The sequence below is a fragment of the Cavia porcellus genome, unplaced genomic scaffold (genome assembly GCF_034190915.1).
Source record: "Cavia porcellus strain 051 isolate PalLab524CR breed Dunkin Hartley unplaced genomic scaffold, mCavPor4.1 scaffold_4, whole genome shotgun sequence".
Taxonomy (NCBI): Eukaryota; Metazoa; Chordata; class Mammalia; order Rodentia; family Caviidae; genus Cavia; species Cavia porcellus.
Genome location: NW_026947487.1, coordinates 21,818,315 through 21,838,178, shown reverse-complemented (window position 1 = coordinate 21,838,178; position 19,864 = coordinate 21,818,315). Strand labels below are relative to the sequence as shown.

Below are 19,864 nucleotides of genomic sequence, written 5' to 3'. Positions count from 1 at the left end.
GCCTGTTTTAATGAGTGCGTTTGTCTTTCTTACCAGAATAAAAGTGTCTCTGGTAGTTGACTTGTCTTACTTTGTAATTTGTATCTCCATTTCTAATCACTCTGTCATAGAGCACTGCTTCACATATTTAGAAATGGAATCAATGTCTCATAAGAGAAATTAATAGACATTCAAGTAATAAATCATATATCCATTAAATGTGTTCCATTTTTCTCCAACAGTCTCCAAACGTCCACAACTACCCCGATATGGAAGCCGTGCCCCTGTTACTAAATAATGTCAAAGGGGAGCCTCCAGAGGACTCGTTATCTGTAGATCATTTCCAAACACAAACTGAGCCCGTGGACTTGTCAATAAACAAAGCCAGGACATCACCCACCGCCGTTTCCTCCTCCCCAGTTTCCATGACCGCCTCTGCCTCCTCGCCTTCTTCAACTTCAACCTCTTCTTCATCTTCCAGTCGCCCGGCCTCATCCCCAACTGTTATCACATCAGTATCTTCAGCCTCGTCCTCGTCAACAGTATTAACTCCAGGACCCCTTGTGGCCTCTGCATCTGGTGTGGGAGGCCAGCAGTTTTTGCACATTATCCATCCCGTACCGCCTTCGAGTCCCATGAATTTACAGTCTAACAAACTGAGTCACGTTCACCGCATCCCTGTGGTGGTGCAGTCGGTGCCTGTTGTCTACACAGCCGTACGTTCACCTGGAAATGTGAACAACACTATTGTCGTGCCGCTTTTGGAGGATGGGAGAAGCCATGGCAAAGGTAAGAGACAAACAAAGCCTTGATTTATTTCAGCAGTACTAGTAGTAACTGGTAAGATTTTTGGTGCAAGTAAGAGAGAGGGAGAGAAAAAGAGGCCTTTATTGTGGCACGGGAGGGCTACAGAAAAGAGGCAAGCACCCTCTTGAGGGAACAAACAAGTGGAAGTACTTTTATCAGAGTCTTGTGGGGAGGAGTACTTTGGGAGGTGAGCAAACGGACATATTAACAGCAGATTCAAAGGAGCATCTGCGTGCGTAAAACAGAAAACAGGAAGATTTACTGGGGCCTGGGTGTGGAGCACTTGGGTGTTTCTAGAGTCTTGGAATTGGACAGGGCTCAGTGCATGTACAAAGAGGGCGCAGAAAGTGTATTTCTGGAACTAGAAGGAAACATAGAAGTTACTCTTGGAGAGATAAGTTGCTTCTCTAGGGCTGGTACCAAGTTCAGCAGATGTCATGTTAAAGATAGCTAAGCCCCAGGCTGGCAGAATCTATCAGTAACTATTAATTTTTTTTAATGAATGGAACCTAAATTGTGTGTAAGAACTGCAGCAAAAGACACTCTCTGGAGAGAAGTGCTCTCTCAGTAGAGCATAATGTAGTATGTAGGTATTGCTTCAGATGTATTCAGTTTGTATTTTTGTTAATCATGTCATTTAATGTCAGCATTCAGGTACCTAAAATGGTAAAATAATGCTTGCTCACTTAAATATTCAGATGAAAAAGGCAAACTGGTCAGTAAAGCACAGATACATAAATCCTCATAGAAATTATGCATTATAAAGTTTTAAAAAAGTAAATCATTTTTTTCTTTTGTTTAGACTGAAACTTTTGTGGTCAGTAATATAAAATGCTTCAAAGTTGCAGTGCCTACAATCTGATCATTCACTTTGAGTCACTTGTAAATTAGATTGCCCTTAAAATATTTATAATTTAAATATTTGGCTAGAAAAGATGTTTGTATTCGTATGGTCTTAAAAGTCTAAGTTATTTCAAGTAACAGAATAATAATATAATAGAAATATTTCAAAATTCAATTTTAATTTTCCCTTCTAGAGTTTAGAAGATAGGAGGAAGGTATTTTGCCACATGCACGTACATAATAATACCTAGTTACTTCATTTAATTTCAGTTATGCAGCTCATCCTAAAGTAATTTTCTACTTCTAATTCTTGTATTTTCCCACTTTTTGCCACAATGAATTGTGATAGCTTTATCCTGTTAATTCTTTTTTCCCTACACGGGAATCTACAAAATAAGCCACCTATCAATGGACATGTAAAATCTCAGTCAATATTGACTTTCTCTGTTTTAAACCGGAAACATACATATCTCTTTTGTCTTTAGGGCCTAAATATGATGCTACATCAATACTTAAGTTACTTTTTGTTTTGAAACTTGGTTACCACTGAAAACCACAATTAAAATACACTTAGTGAGTACATAATACACTATCTTTTAAAAAAATATACTAGTAAACATGCCTTTGGTCCTTGTATAAGGTACAGTTCCATGGAGAAAGAATAAATTTGATTGCAAACTTAGAAAAATTTTGCAAACATATGCTACAAAACTGTATATTCACTATTGACAAGTAATAGAGTTTCTTCATGGTTCTGAAATAAATTACCCCTTCCCAATTTATCAAAATTAAAATGATTCAGAGTATACAAGAATTTTAGTCTGCAGCCTCAAGACATTCCTGCTTCACTGGCAGCCTCAGGCTTGCCGTCATGGCTCAGGGGGCAGTCCCACCACTGCTTTCCCATTGCTTTTACTCAAGCCAGATACTTAGTATGGCTATGCTTCTGATCAAATCAACCTACTTAAGATAGTAACAACATAACTGGACGTTTAAGGAATAATAACGTAACGTCAGATATGAGATATTATTATCAAAAGGATGGTGTATATTTAAATTTATACTAAAAACACTACAGTAGGAACCACTTTGCCATTAATTCCTCACAAATGCTCTCATTTGCTTCAAGCACACTTTGCCCATTGTTCTTGTCAATGGAAGAAGTTCTGGAAGTCCTCTTTAGCAAGTCTCTGTAGTTGTACTTCCTCTTGACGTTGAAGAAGAGCCAGAAGTTTCATGGTGCTAGACACAGTGGCTAGTGGATGAGGACATACAGTAGTGGTTACATGCTGACTTTTTCTACTGGATGTCACTCAGCAGCTGCATTTACCATCTTTTATCACACCTTGTAAATACACTCCACGAGGACCTTGAGAACTGCTTCAGAAATGGCAAGAATGCTGAGATAAGAGCTTTGGAAATGAAGGGGAGTATTATGTGGGGAATTAATGGCAGTGTGTTTTTTTACTGTAATTTTTTAAAAAATGTTTTCACTCTATATTTTGATCACACATTATATTTATTTTCCTTTTCGGTTCAGAGTTGCAGTTGTTTTTCAAGAATTAGGAATTAATAAGTAGTAGAACGTACAAGCTTGCATATTACATTATATATGTGTTGATATGAAGTATACATGATAGAGTCCTATCTTTCTGTAATAGCACTAAAGAGAAAATACTGCTTTCATTAGGAAGTTCATTAATAAATATTTTAATGTTGCTCATGACCTTTTATACAGTTTTGACTCACTAATAAGGAAGCATAAGAAATATCTTTTATTTGCCATTATCATTTTATGTGAGAGGTCATTTTGCTTAATGTGTATAATATATAAAGAATATTGCTAAAACCTTAATTTTCTACAAAATATATCATTGCAGAACTTTTAAAACTGAGCCTGTAATTTGCCCCTTATGTAAGCAGATTTGTTAGTTTCATTTAATGAAGTACTTTTTACTTTCCAGTTTTTCATATTATGAATAAAAAATGTATTTGATCATATACCTGGTGGACTCTGTTTTGGTTGTTAGGAACATGAGACTTGAGATCAAAGATGTGTGAGTTAGAATCCTGCCTTTCTCATCTATAGCTTTCGATTTGGCACAATTATTTACCTCTTTAACCCTCATTTTCATCTATGATAAAATGAGGAAAATAACAGGATCTTTTCTAAGATTATTAGGAAAATTAAAGAGCATACTGAAAAGGTCTCACAGTGATCTAATATCAATAAATATTTGTAGATTTATTATCCTCTTTCTCCAAAATACCGAAGCAATAATGTTCAGATTTTCTTTCTTACAAAAACTGAAAGGGGCAGGTGTTTAGCTCAGTGACACAAGAACCTACCTGGCAAACACAAGGTTGTGAGTTCAATCCCCGGTGTGCCCTCTTCCAAAAAACAAGAAAAACTGAAAGTTGGCGGAGAAAATTGCTGAATTAAAAAACAAAACAAAAAGCAATTCCAAATGTTGATATGGAGATTCTTCTCAAAGTTACTTCTGTAACATCACAAGAGACGATAGATTAGTATGAAAAATTGTCTGGAAAATCACATTTTTCTACTTTTATTAGTTTATATTAATTTTTATAATCACCATATTCTACAAATACTACTATAACATTTTACAAGTTTTTTATTGTTTAATTAATTAGATGACCCTAAAAGTGTCCACTGAAGGTTTGCCTGCTTCACAGAAGTAAAAAAGGAGAATGTATTTCAGTAATTCCTTAAGTGGTGTGTGTGTGTGTGTGTGTGTGTGTGTGTGTGTGTGTATGTGTGTATGTGTGTCTTTTTGAGACAGAATCTTACTGTGCAGTTTAGGCTGGTCTTGAGCTCATTTTGTAGCCCAGGCTGGTCTCAAACTCCCAAGGATCTTCCTGCCTCAGCCTCCCAAGTTCTGGGATTACAGGTGTGAGCCATCACACCTGACTTAATTATTCAAGTCTTATTTTGCATATACAGCTGCACATTATAGTAGCAGTAAAATAGCTGAGTGATATTGCCCTTCCCACTTCAGACCTGTATATCTCACATGGGTGAGCAAAAGAAAAGACCATAGAAGAGTTGGAGTTTCAAAAGTGATACTAAATTTAACTCATGTGAATTAGATGATCGTACTGGCTAATTACTTTTAAAGTTTGTATAATGTATGTGATCTCTAATAGAAATATATTACCCTACATGTCATATTACTCAAAGGACGATGGATGTACACAGCCATATCTAAGCTAACATAGCATGTAATTTGAGTCATTTGTTCATTCAAATATTTATTAAGCATCTGTCTTTATTAGATAATGTTGATGGCAATGATGCAGTGTTGAATAAAACACTTGGTGTTTTGATATTATAGTCCTTAAATTTTAATGGGAGACATCAACTTTAAACAAGTCATACTAACTGTTCATCGTGGCTAGAGTTGAATTAAAATGGACTAAACTCCTTCCACTGGGAATTTTATTTTTTTATAATTTTATATAATTTTTTTATAATTCTATTTTTGTTTGTTTGTTTGTTTTGGAGACAGGGTCTTGCTTGCCATGTAGTATAAGCTGGCTTTGAGCTCCCTCATGAAGCCCAGGCTGGTCTTGAACTCACACTAGACCTCCTGCCTCAGCCTCCTGAATGCTGGGATTACAGGTGTGAACCACTACACCTGGTAGTTTCATTATAATTTTTAAAAAAGTTGTTTTTGATAAGTGTTTTCAAATGGATACCATATATGGGAAGAAGAAATATTTTGGCTCTGATGCAGAGAAGATGGTGAGGGTTTAGGATTGTTGTAGGCTAATATTCCATGAGGAATCAACAGAAGAATATGCTTTCTTGAAGCTTATACCTCAGCCCATCCAAGTAAGCAAACAGTGTTGGCTTACAGGAAGGGCAAGTTGTCAGTCAAGCCACAGCATGTCAGCTATCTCAGTGGGGTTTTGAATATAATATATGAACAAAGATGGAATAATTTCTGGAAAGTACAATAAATGAAAATAATTTAGGGTAGAGCTGTGAAAGCAAGCTCTAGAAGAGGTCCTCTGAGGAGGATATTTTTCTATTCGATACCAGAAGAACAGATAGCACTTAGTCCCAAAGTGATACTGAGGCGTGCTGAGCTCTGCGTACAGAAGCTTCCTTACCATGTAGCTGGGACTGGCATATATAAATAAGATCCTGAAAGGATTATGGACCTCATAATAATCAGCCCAGGAATTGCAGTCCAATCTGAGGAAGTCTGTTGTTTTTTTCCCAGGAGATTTTTATTGGTTTTTATAGACGCTTGGGAGGAGAAAACCAGTGTCATAACAAATCACATAAAAAGTTGTTCATTATTGCCTCGATGAAAGAGTTTGACTTAAAGTTTTCCTTGCTTTGAGTTTATAATATGTATTTACTATATGCCAAGCACAACTCCAGCAACTACACTTGCAGGGAATGCGTGTCTTGCTGTCCTGGGCCTGGCACTGTAGTAGGACAAAAATACCTGTCACATGGCGTCAGTGCAATGATTGATTTGAAAAGTTAGTTGAAAACAATTGAAGAAGGGTGCAACCTTAGGTATATTCATGAAAGGCTTCCCCGAGGCATCAGCTGCACTAATCATACTGGGGAAGTACTGTCCCAGAAAAAGAGCATGACAAGTGCAAAGCTTAGAGGCCGTGTGAGGAGGAACAGCATGGAGGCCTGTGGGGCAGTAGGGCGGGAGCCACTGATAAGGAAGGGAGAATGAAGGAGGTGAAGACCCAGGGCCCAGGGCCCAGGGCCGCAGCAGGTAGAGCCTGCAAAGCCAAGATGTAAATGCTTTGGTTTGGGTTTTTAATTGGGTGGGAAGCCAGTGGAACCAGAACTTTGAGAAGTATGGCAGATTGTTTGGTCTTTTACAAAAAATCAGCATATACTGTGAAGAATAGGGGTCAGGTGTAAACATAGAAAGGCCTGGTGAGGAACTCTAGCAGTAGGCATTGCAGTGGGACATGAGACAAAGAGCAGAAGAAAGGATGCCACCAGGGTTCTGGGTGAACCATTGAGCATATAGGAACCCTCTGCTTACACAGGCAGCGTGAGGCGGGAAGGGAATTCCCCCTTTGCAAGTGTTCAGTTCCTCACACCTGTTCTTGATGGGAGTGCTGGAGATGGCAGTTGGACAGGTGAGCCTACGGCTCAGACAGAAGGGTTTGGAAAAGTCAACTAGAGATCCTTTGAGGTAGAGGAGGGATTTAATGCTGTGCATTTTCCTGGATCATCACTGGTGAGAGCCAAACAGAAAGAAGGATGGAAGGCAGCAGTTCAGCCTCGGGAGATTAGAAAGAGAAGAAGGATCCGGTAAAGCTGGACCCATATGCTGTGAAGGAAATAAGAGAAGCTTCAAGAGAAGACGAGCAGTGTTCTCAGGCACCAAATGCTGCGCCAGCCCTGAGTCCAGTGAGGACTGGGAATGTGGACTGGCCAGAGAGAGTTCATCAGTAGCACTGGGAGGCGAATGTCAGTGGAGCCAGAGCACGAAAGACTGAAATAGACTCTTGTTCAGGTGAAAGGGAAGGAGACAAAGTCTGAATGCCTACGCGCTTCTTTTGGAGTGGTTTCGTGGTAATGAGTTGTAGACATGGGATGATGGCTGGAAAGGCATTTTGCACCCTGGGGAGTGGTACAAAGGTTTTCAGAGCTAGGAGATATAGCATATGGCCTGTCTGTTGCTGCCAAGAATTATCCAGTGTAGCTACATTAATTCTATAGAGGGGAACCCTTCAGAGCTTTCAGGGATACAGCCCACTGCGGCCCACTGCTAGAGAGGGAGGAATTGTAGAAGCTAAGTCCGTGAGTCCTTGATATTAATTATACATTATTGTTTACATTATACTATGGAGTAACATATATCTTACAGTAATTAATTTTATTTCTAGAGTCAAAATGGAAAAAGATACATAATGAAAAAAGAAAATACCAAAGTAACAGATACTGATCTAGGGTTGACAAATAAATATAAAGGATATGAATTAAAACTGGTTCCACTGACAATTACAGAATGCACAGACAGAAGATACTGATTGAGGATAAACAATGGAAGGTGAACAAACAATAAATAAAACTGAATTCTGCTGATGATGGTGAAAGTAATACCAGAATTAACATAAACAAAGATCAGATACTTCTCATTCATCATTCAGTAGAGTGCCACGCTAATTAAAACAGCAAAATAATTTGTAGTAAACTTTAAAGGGAATTTTAAAAATATTTTCACTTAGTGGGTTGGTTACATTTTAGAAACTCAAAAACCCTAATAGGTAATACCATGACTAGTTTCAGAAAATCCAGTCAAAGAGTGAGAAAAAAAATACTGGAATTATGACCTCCATCCCATAACTGAGCTGATCCTTTGTACATATGGTTGAAGAAACAGTTAATCTTGATACTCAACAGTGAGTCAAGGATGTGATAGATTAGTGGCTTTAGAACCATCAGGGCCTGAAAAGACCTGGTACAAATGGGTGGGGGTTTCACTGTTGCCCAGTTTTCTTCCCGAACCATTTTCCTTTCTTCTTTATTAGTCTATGCAGATGGCCTGTCATTTCTTTTTTCTGTCATTATCATCTTCTCCTTACCCACTCGTTGTCTGGTAGTGAGATAGATTTACCTAGAGGGAAAGAGTCCAGCTTCAGTTTCTTATGCAACTGTATTTTTTAATGCAGATGTAATAGGAACACCTGACTTCACCAGAATTATACAAAACATGTCTATTGCATTAAAACTTTTTACTGGAAGAGCATTATATTTGAGAAATCCCCTACTATAAGTCCTTAGTACTCTGTTCCTTATTTAAAACAATTGTATATCATTGGATATAAAGTACTTTTTCCTAAAATACCTAAGAGTGTGTTGATTTGGCTGTTTAAAAACCTACCTAATTTAGGCGTGCAGCTTTTTCTTCCCTCCTTTAAAAGAGTGTTGCTTTCTTCTTATTTTTAGATAGAGACTTGCTGTGAAGAATCTTCCAAATGTATACCTTATTTTCATAGCAGCCATTCAGGAATTTCAAAGGCATGTAGCTATGGTCCCATATACCCTGTTTTCTTCCTACAGGCTGTTGCTTTTCTCAGCAGCCTACAGGAAGAAGCACAGGTGTATTTTTAGTCTTATGTCATTTATCTTTGCAAAAGGAAATATGGTCATCACAGTGATTGCTGCACATCTTGCTGGAAGGTCTGACCCTGGCTCCTGGTACATTAAAGGCGTTGGAATTTTGCTCCCTTGATGCTCCTCGTTTCAGATTTCTTGATTTCATTAATGTGCTTCTGCCGTTAGATGTCCTGCTAGCTGATGGTAATATCTTAGTTCAGATCATGATCATCGTCACAGACCCTCTCCTTCTGTCCATCTTACACATAACTGTCTCCTTTTAGCTCACTGTTTGGGGAATCCTGGTGTCATCTGTCCTCATGACCAGAATAGTCCTGGGCAGCTGACCTATGCTTGTGTGTACAGTTGTCTTGGCTTCTTGTGTGACTGAGCTACCACCTCTTCTCTGAGTATTTTATTCTCTGCTTGCTCTTATGTGTAGTGATGTCTAGGTATAGACTAATACTTTAATGCTAACTGTGCTTTTTACCAACAGATCATGCAGTTACCTATGTTCTTTATTTTTTAAACATTCGTGACTAAGGGGACTGGGGATTTAGCTCAGCGTCATAAGTGCCTGCCTGGCAAGCGCTAGGTCGTGGGTTCAATCCCAGTACCCCCCAGACCCCCAAAAAAGAACTGGTAACTAGGAAATGGCCTATAATGTTGCTATACTTAGTTTATTACTCTAAAATATAGGCTTTGATAATAGGCTATATTTCACTGTGGTCACTGTGAAACAAAGACAGGAGCTTGTTAAATAAAAAAAGGCAGGCAACCCATGTTATGAAAAAACTTAATTTTAACTGGGAGTTCAAAATGCTTTATTTTATACAGATATGTCGGTGGTTTGTTGTTTGTTTGTACCCAGTTTTCAACATAGAATAAAAACTTATTTGTATTTTCTCACTTCTGGGCATGCACATGAGGTTGAATAGATTCCATTAAAAAAAAAAAAAAAAACCTGGCTGCTTATGTTCTTGTTTATCTCAAATATCTACAATCTGTTGATTGCACCGCTTCATCTGGCGCAGACTAGATGAGTTCGAAGATTAAATGAAATAACTGGCTCAGAGAGGAGACAGAAGCTTTCTGTATTATTGTAAAAGAATTAGCAGAAGAGAGAAACCTGCAGGTAAGCTCCTCAGAGACTGTTAAATGCCAAAGAGTGAATTTGGTTGATGTTTCTCCTGTGGTGAGTTAAATAATAAATACAAATAAAAAGGCAAAAAGTAGTTTGGATGTGTGGGACAGTCCTCTTCCAGTGCTAGATGTTATTAAGGAAGTGAAGACAGAGATAAATCTGTTTAGCAAGTAAAGTAGCTAAAGGCATAGGCAACAGAATAGAGTTTGTGATCATTCTGTTTTAAAACAGGATTAAAAACTACTAAATAAAACAACCTTGCATTACTATTTTTACGTCGTACAAGTTTCTCCTGTAATAAAGGTACCTAATGTATGTTTAAATGGATTTCTGCATAAGTGTTATGCTTTATTAATAAAGTATTCAGTGTAGGTTCCATAATCATTTTTCACCACATCTGAAAAGCTCCCTTTGATATTTAATATATAGAATGTTATATGCTGTACTTTGATGTATAGCATCTCATTTCCTTTGTGAATAGTTTTTAAAAATATTTGCTCTTTTGGAATGATGTTCCTAATTATGTCACATCTCCCAAGTACTGTTGTGCAGCCCGGGAATTCTTATTTTACATATTAGGTTGCAATTTTTCACAGAATTATTTTGAAGGTATTTGGAGATAGATAGATTTGACTTTAATATAAAGTAGAAAGAAATGAAACAAAGATGGATCCAAGAGGGAAACTGAGTTTTAGAATCACTGCCAGCACTGTTTTAAATTGACCTTTTAATAATTTATTACTTTGTGGCAGTATTTTTCTGTTCTGTTTTTTTCTTATACCCTTAAATACTTTCTGTTCCAAACTATGTTACTATTTTCTCCGCTCTTTCACTAGTTTCCATTGTTAATGCAGAATTGATTAATTGCTATTCTGCTTTGTATTCTTCAGAAAATAATTAATTGATACTTGTCTATCTAGCAAATAAAAGAGAAACTACCAATTTACAAAGTCACAAACACATCTTCAATTCGTTTTCCAGCTAAATCTGCATAGGGTGAAATACTACGATGATCATTGGCTAGTTGTTTGTGTTTTTCATGATCAAATGGAATCACCTCCTTCTTTTCTTCTAATAATTAGTTCATTCAGTCAACATATGTATGAACCAGTTAGGGCCAGAAATGTCTTTAATTCCAAGCAATAGTACTTAAAAAAGATTACTTAACCCCAGCTGTAGTCTATGATACACTGAAGCAATGTAATTTATGTTGTGGCTCATTTCCAGTGGGTAAATCTTGAAACTAGTTTAGTAGCTCACAATCAAGAGTTTCAAAGAAATGAAATACAATGGAGACTTAAAAACACCTTAGAACAGCACCCACATAAGTGTTACTTCATGAACTTGTTGATTACCCCTTATTTGTACACCTGCAAGTTGACCAACTCCTTCCTTTTCCCTGGTCCTCTCTGCACCTCCTGCTCATGGTTATCCACTCTGGCTGTCTTCTTTTCTCTGCCTCTCATTCCCCACTTCCCCTCTGTTTCCCTATCATCTCTTCTAGTTCTGCCTTCATCCTTCACCATGCTGTCTTGTATTGAATCTTGATTATTCTTGGTCTTTCATATTAACCAAATCACCTATCCCAGAAATCCTACATTATGGAACTAGGACACTTACTGAAAATGACAACATTGTTACTGCCATCTAGTGGTAGAATTTTAGAGCAATGAAAACGGAAAGACTAAATATGGGATGCAATATAATATTTTTTTCTAGTATTGTGCCTGGATTTCTCCTGGCACTGAATATGGTCCTAAGAAATACTCAAACCTTAACTTGAAACTTACTCTATTTACTTTACTTTTAAAGTTCCAGTACTGAGTATGGGAGTTTTAAAAAGTATATTTCAATCCAGGAAGAAAAAGCCTGTCTTCTACCCCATCATTCTGCTTTCTGCCCTGTACATTTCAGTATTGGTGCTAAAAAAATAAAATGCGACTTTATATGTATCTGTGTGCAGTGTTTTTTAAACTATGGATTATATTTGCTGGCTAAATGGAAGCAGACATTTGCCTACTTGTGTGCTATTAGCAAGTTTCACTGAAAGCTGAAGCCACTGAGCAAGGAAACAAAAGCCCTGGAAAGTTATAGAGATAAAATAAAATTCAAACAGAGAGTTATGTCTCAAGACAGCAAGAATTCAAGAAACACAATGTAAAAGAATTTGGTGAATCTGAGAGAATTGGGGTAGCACTTGGAGAATTCATGACAGATGAATTGCTCCCTCAAGGGATAGAAACTTACTTCAGTAGAGATAGGGTAGGAGTAAAAAGGTAGTCCTGAGACGTGGGTGTTGTACTTTGCTGAGGATAGAAAGATGTAGCAGGACTTGGGTGATCTATGGTAAGAATAAGCTCCTTTGTTAATGAGACCTGTGGTTGCTTATATGTTTTATATTGTTACAGATTCTCACCATCTTGGTTACTTTTCTCTTTGCTGAGACAAATACCCAAGGACTAAAGTTAAAGGAGGAAGGGTTTATTTGACTCACAGTTTGTAGGGGTTCCAGTCCATAGTTGGCAGGGTGGCATAGCAGAGGGGCATTGCAGAGGACAAACCGTTTATGGTGGGAACCGTGAACTACAAAGAGCACCAAGCCACATATGACAGCAGCAGCTTCCTTCTCCCCTTTTTTATTCTATCCAGGCTGCGGGGCCCTAGGCAGGTGTCAAACCAATCAGTGGGCTGATTTAGTTATCACACACCCTTAATCCTATCATCACACACTGTAGAGCCAGGCCTTTGTAAAAGCCCCGACCTGTGACACATGAGGCTTTGGAGGGACATCTAGATAAAAGCTACAACACATTCTTGGGGTAGTGGGTTGGGGTATCTAACAAGATTATTCACTTAAATTTGACCTTCAAGAAATACCATTAAAGCTTGATTGGTTGCTGTTCCACTGTATATATCAGAAAGTGCTCAGTAAATATTTATTGAAAGAGAGAGATGAAAAACATGAATGAATTAGTATAGTGAGCAGTTTTGTGGTGTGTCATGTGACGTACTTGGGCTCTTGTGGCTGATGTTGATCTGTGGTCCTAAACTCTAAACAAAAAAGAATCTTTCCCTTTTATTATAAAGTAGAAAACGTCTCAACATAAAAGCCAGCAAGGCTCCTACCATAGTTCAGCCATGTCATGGCTTTTCATGGTGACACTCTTAATATATATAAAAAAGGAAATTTTTCTTTGCTTTACCAATATGAGACATTGCAAGCACATGTGCATGCATACATGCGTACACATCTCTTCTTACTGCCTTACTGTCTAACCAGTTTCTGACGGGCAGGAAACACCCTTAAGTGTTTACAGAATGAATGAATACCATCCCCAAAGCTGTTACTACTTTATATCAGTGAACCCCTTGTAGTTCTATGGTGTTCTTGAGCATATACTGTTTCTGCTCTTTCCCAAATTGCTTTATTTCATAGTACGTGATATTTTAAAATAACGTTTGGTGGTACATTATAGATGCTTGATATGATTTAGGTTTTAATAGTTTCTACTGTTGAGTCCTTGCCAGTGAGAAATATGCCGTAACTTCCAAAACAGTATTAATAGAAAGATAGTGCTTTATGAAAATTATAGTCAGAACTTATTCATTCTTTTACTTTAATGTGAAATATTTTACTTGTGAACATAGGATGCATTATGACTTTGGTTGAATCTAAGCAGTTAGTAGAGTCGGCTAGGTTTCTTAGATAATAGGAAGTTCAGTTTGATGGCCCAGTCAGGGTGAAACAGATGATACCTGCTACCCTTCTGCAGTATCACAGTACAATCAAAATCTGAGAACGATGAAGTATGGATAATTCACTATAAATTATAATAAAAACTACCCCTCCAGAGTCTGTATTCCCTCCATTAAGTTCATAGACTCTCTGTCTTTGTACATAAAATTTTATGAAATAAATCGAGCAGTTCTCTTGTCCTTACTGGAGAGCAAGCTGTTTTGATTTAAACGCCGGTAATGACACAATCAGTTTTTGGTGTTTGCACAGCATGTTAAAAGCATAAATTTCATTTAACTAATCTAGGAAGCAGGAGAATGCCACTTCTACTTGTACTGTATGGTCGAATGTCTCTTTTGTGAGAAAAAAATAAATGTATTCACCATCAGGACCCCATTTGTTATATCCATAAAATGTGATTTCCTCTCCTCAGGTCTGTGATCTTCAATGTGTGTTTAAGTAAATCTAAGCCCAAAACTCAAATAGCTTTTTGTGAATTGTTTCAAATCTTTCTGTGTTAAGAAGAAATTGTCAATTTCTTAATTAGATTTTTGGTCTCTTCTGTGTTAAACCCAAAGGCTCCCTGATCATCTCCAGGATGGCCTCTGTCAGAGCGAATGTTTTAAGTCAGTCCTTATAAACACAGGGACCTTTTTAACAGAGAAAACCTTCTAAAGACCTAGCTCATAAATCCTCCAAGAGCATAAATTAGACTCTGGAGGAAGCTGTATGTTATAACGAAGGCAGACTACGTGCCATTTGAGGTGGAAGTTGAAGAAGCAGAAGGGTTTAATGCTCAGAGTAGGAAGGAATATTCCAGACCAGAAAGAGAGTGAGTAATGAGATCAGAGAACAGCGGGTACATAAGGAGTGAACAATACTGTAGTTTTACTGAAATGTTGACCGTAATGTATTCTCACATAACAGACCTGCATGTGACATAAAACACACATTGCATGTGTGCTGTGCACTGTACATTACTTTCCAGAAAGGACTCAAGATCCTCTCTCTCTGAGTCTTCTAAAAACTTCTTGCTTAAATTACATTTTATGTAAATACGGTTTTCCAAATGTGCACAGATTAAAAATTGCAAATGGATACAGCCAAGGAAAAATAAGTGACAGGAATATTTCTCAATCTTTATTGTTATATCATGGGTCTTCTAAAATGTTTTCTCTGTAGATTTTTGTCTATTCTCATTTGTCACAAAAAAATGGTGCCATTTTACTTTCTGTAGTTTTCCTTGCTAAAAAGAAAAAAAATAGGCCTATGAAATTTGCCAACCTACAGACGTTTGTTGGCATGATTCTCACGTGCTAACCCCTTACCCACATTGGGAAAATTCCCTTTTCTTTAGGGACATAAGCAAAAAGTGGCAGCCAACAAAGATGTCAAATTATTATTAAAATAAGAACTTGAGTAATCGCAGCAAGGTCTTTCCGGATGGAAGCAAATAGGCTTACACAGCTCTTTATTCCTTGGAGATAATACTTTATTACAGCATAATAATTGCTTTTGAAATAATGACTGTTAGTAATGAAAGAAAGGTTAAATTATTTCAGTCTATTTGAATAAGGCTTCGAAATATGTAATAAATCTTCTAAAGATATTTATTAAAGCCATCTAAATATTAACTAACTTTACTGAATGCCCACGTATTCTTTGCACTTTACATATGTTATCATTAAGCCTGCAATAACTAACTTGCAGGCATCCTTCATTATCTTTTTACACATAAGAAAACTGAGAATTGTATAACTTTCTCTGCTTCCTAAATGAAGAGCTAAAAAGTAGTAGAGCCTTGAATTAAAATTTCAAAGCCATTTTCAGCATTTAGAATTGATGTTGAAATGTTAATTACGTGGAGAATTTATCAGCATTAAATATCCTAACTTTATGTTGCCTCAAATTAGTGTAGTATTATATTTTAGACCATTTATTTTTTTGTTAAGGTTTAAAATTTATTATATATGGAGTTTATCCTTATAAAATTAAGTATGTATATGTTTATGAATTTTGTGAAACAATTCCATATAGCTAAGTATTGACATTATAGTAAGGTATTATGTAGTTCCAATTCTCCAACATCTTTTAGCTTGATAAACAACAGCCTCAAGCTATAGGTTAACATTTCTAGGTGTAGGGAAATTTTGTCAAGTGTGGTTCACTGAGTTTCAGAGACCGACGTCTGTGTCATTTTTAGACATATCTGGTCCCTGCCTGCAGCTCTTTGAGTGGGAAATTGGTTAGAAAGACACATAGAACACAGACAAGCCTGTTCTGTCTTGCCTTGTCCGGATAGTGTTATTTTTTTGAGAAACACAAGGGCAAAACACAAAATAAAGACACAGCCAACATTTATTTTTATTGTTATAGTTATTTTTCTTAGATTAATGAGTTCAATAAAATTCTGAGCACTCGCCAATAGCTAATAGTCATTATAACATTACAGTCTTAGAATTATCCTAGCTTATATAGCAGATGTTCAGAAATGCTTTCTTCATAATTGGAATATAAATTCTAAAAAAGATGTGTATTTGGTTAAGGAGAATAGTGTCATAGTAAGAACTGGAAATACTCAGTTTTTAGTTTGGTATCTTTCATGTTTTTCTAGTTCTTTTGCTATTTATTAAGTTTGTCAAAGAGTAAAATACTTTGTATGCTGTGCAAAATGTACTGGCATCATAATATGTGATGATACTTTCTACTGTATTTCTGAAGTCAGGATTTTACTGGAACATAATCTGTTTATCATTTAATAAGTGAGTGGTAGCTGGCAAAATGCTGTTTAGTGGCATTATTGTGCCCATTGGTATAATCTTCAGTAATCAAGGTTAGTATAACCTCCAATTATGTGTTTTATTATCTCATTATCCACCTTGCAACTAGTTCAACTGTTAAAAGGCTTGAGTTTTTTTTCCTTCCTTGGCAAATTGTGATCATTTTTAATGTTAATCACCATGAGCCCCGATACTTAAAAGTAAACCTTTTTCCTTGATAGTATTTTTTAATTATGTGCTTTTTTGTTAGTGCAAATTTGCCATACATAATGATTATATTTATCATGGGGAGTTTATACATGTACATAACACATCTTAAATCTTTTTTGTCCCTTTCCCCTCCCTTTTTTAATCTTCCCATTTGAAAAAACTCTTATTTCTATGTTTTTGTTTTTCTTTTTGTAAAACCTCTTTTTCTGGGGCTGGGGATTTAGCTCAGCGGCATAAGTGCCTGCCTTGCAAGCAGGCAGTCGTGAGTTCGATCCCTGGTACCGATAAAAATGAAAAAAAAACCTCTTTTTCCTGCCTTTCCTCTCCCATCCATCTCTTACCTGAAAGATAACCCTACAGTTTTCCAAGTATAATTTGCATGATCTGCTATAAACAGAAGATTACAACTTTTTCCATTTACAAATCTAAATAAGCTACTAAATGGTTACTATTTTTCAGTGTTATGCTCTATACTTATAATTATAATGAACTTTGAGAATGTAATCATCTTTAATGGCAAGAGTATGCCACTCCCAGATGCAGACTTGAGTTCTTAACATTACTTATTCCTTACCTTATTCTAGGAAAAATACTGGGAACATCAACCTATTATTGTTTAGTCAGTAATGAAACTACAGGTTGTATGGATATTACTACTTAACCAGCTTATCTGGTGGATTTGCATATTTGTAAGGTTCATAATACGGTGTCCAGATGATGTCTGGGCATGTTAGAAATATACTAAAAGCATGTCATATTATACATTAGGCATGAAAATGTAAATGTTATAGGTATGCATCTATACATAAAGAAGAAAATATGTGGACATATATATTCATAAAAATTATACCTTATGCTAATACAATAAAATGAAAGAATGAAAGAAATCAGTTGGTTCATAAACTTGAACTTTATACCATATGTTGTACTATTTAAATCAGAAGAAAAAACTAAATAAATCAGAAGAGTCTTCATGTTTGCTATTTAAGCAAATGTGATGATTGTAGCACCAATTCATCTTCTTGTTGCTCTCGGATTCATTTGTCATCTGGATGAAATTTAAACTACCAGGTTGAAAAATTAAGAATGTTTTAAAAAACTTTAATTTCATTATTTTGCTTTTCCCAGGAATATTGCTGTGTGTTCCTTTCCATTCATTTATTCATTTCATTACTCATTTTACCACATGTGCAGTATACAGACAGTATCCACAATAAGCCACAACTGAACCGAAAATAGCCATAATGAGACAAGCTGTGTAGTACCGATTAGCACAGCCCCACACAGGTAAGCCTGCTGGGAAAGAAGCGGTAAACTCAGGCTTTGGGAGGGAGTGGCTGCCCTTCAGGAGACGGCTGTTTCTCAGAGGAAAGGATTACGTATTTTACATTATGCAGGTCAACATGAGGAAGGAAAGCCCACTTTTAAAATATGATATATGGGAATATTAAAGAGCATCGTATGTCCTGGTTCCAATAAAAGTAGATTTTTAAAAGCAGGTAGATACGTTGATATGATCCAATTAAGGGTATTTATAAGGCATGTAAATAAGCCCAAAAAATGGAGGATATTAATGGGTTCAGTTCCCATAGGCATCGTGTGCCAGGCTAAAGAGTCTGTTTTTCCTGAGTGCAAAGAGGTGATCAACAGGGTGAAAAACACGGGAAAAGGGATGATTTAAATACTATTTCTGGAAGCCATTGGATACTTTGAGGGTCTAGGCAGAGTTGGTATCAGTAGAAATATGGTAGAACATACTGTCTAAATTGAATTTTAGGGATGGGATGATGTAAAGAGGATATTTCTCAGGTTCTAGTCTTGGACACTGAAATACGCTGAGAATGTTTAGTGGAAAAATAGTTGAAAGATTATATTGCTAATTTAACGCAGATAACAATGCAAGTCAAAAAGATGACAAAGCAAGAAATAAAAGTCAAGAGACATGAATTGAGGTGTTCCAAAATACATCTTAAAATACACCTATAAAATTACTAAAATGCAATATTCTGAGAGATGTCCAGAAATTTGTAAAAATTAAGGGGGATCATTAATCTCAGAGTGTACAGAAATTAAAAATAAATTCACATCTGTAGTCACAGAACAGTAAAATTGTTAAGCATGATTCATAAAGTCTCAAAAGATTATTTGTAAAGAAATTTAAGACTGACGAAAGGCTGTCAGCAACAGCAAATGCCAGAGTGATAGAACAGTCTCTTTAAAGGGCTTAGGTGGTCCTAGAATTCTCTCATCAGCTAAAATAAAATTCAATTAACAGTAAAAGAAAAAAATCAACGCACATCAACTAGGCATTTACTACTCACATAAATTTGCTGAGAGGCCTAGTAAAGAATATACTTTTGAAAGAAAAAGAACCAAAGAAGAAAGAGCTTCAAACTGGTTTTTGAAATGTAGATAAAGATAACTTTTAATTATCTCTTGACAGTAAAACATGCACCAGATTCCTAGGCTAAAATGATAAATGGGGAAGGTGCACATGCCATTGGATTGTCAGCAGGCTAAACCTCATCTCTGGAAGGATAAACTGTACTGAAAGATTTTAGACTTCAGACAAATGCTTAAATCTGGCATTAAGTTTTATAATATGCAAAAGTGAAACATTCCTGCACCAGTGGGAGTAGAAATTGATCCTGCCACCTTGATGAATAATTTGGCTTTGCCTAGAAAATTCAATGACAGGCATACCCCCTAATTTTCAGTAATGTAGTATGAAGCAGTTTGCAGGAGTGGTTGTTTGTTTGTTTATATTTTCTTGTTTTTACTGTTACCATGCTAGGGATTGCACCTAGAGCCTCATGCACACTAGTCAAGTGCTGTACCGTGGAGTTACATCCCTCTTCGACAGCAGTATTTTTAACAGTGGAGATTTGAAACAACTGAATTTCCCATCACTGCAAGAATGTATAAATAATAGAGGTCCATTTTTAGAAAATAAAATTCTATATAACAATTAAAAGACTATAAATATCAATTTTCATGTTAAGTGAAAACAATTGTAAAATTTGTTGTGAACAAAATCTTACAAATACCATTCATTTGTACACATATAATAAAGTTAGATAGCAGAATACCACAAAAGAAGGGAACAAAACATGAATTAAAAACGCAAAGAGACTTTCACTTCTATGATATTTTGGGGTTTTTTAAAAAATGTTTTGAAGAAAATACTGCAGAAGTATTAAGGTTTTTAAAAATTTTCTAAAATGAATAGATTCTTGGAATTGAAATGACCTGCC

At 36.3% G+C, this 19,864-nt stretch overlaps 1 protein-coding gene across 10 annotated transcripts in view; it reads left to right on the top strand.

Annotated features, from left to right (window-relative positions):
* Positions 1–19,864, top strand: part of Klf12 (KLF transcription factor 12) — a 390,323-nt gene that overhangs the window by 257,787 nt on the left and 112,672 nt on the right. For all 10 annotated transcript variants that reach the window (XM_063246840.1, XM_063246843.1, XM_063246844.1 and 7 more), the window contains one exon: positions 222–768. In XM_063246840.1, coding sequence (XP_063102910.1) covers positions 222–768 — 547 coding nt within the window. The remainder of the gene's footprint in view (positions 1–221; positions 769–19,864) is intronic.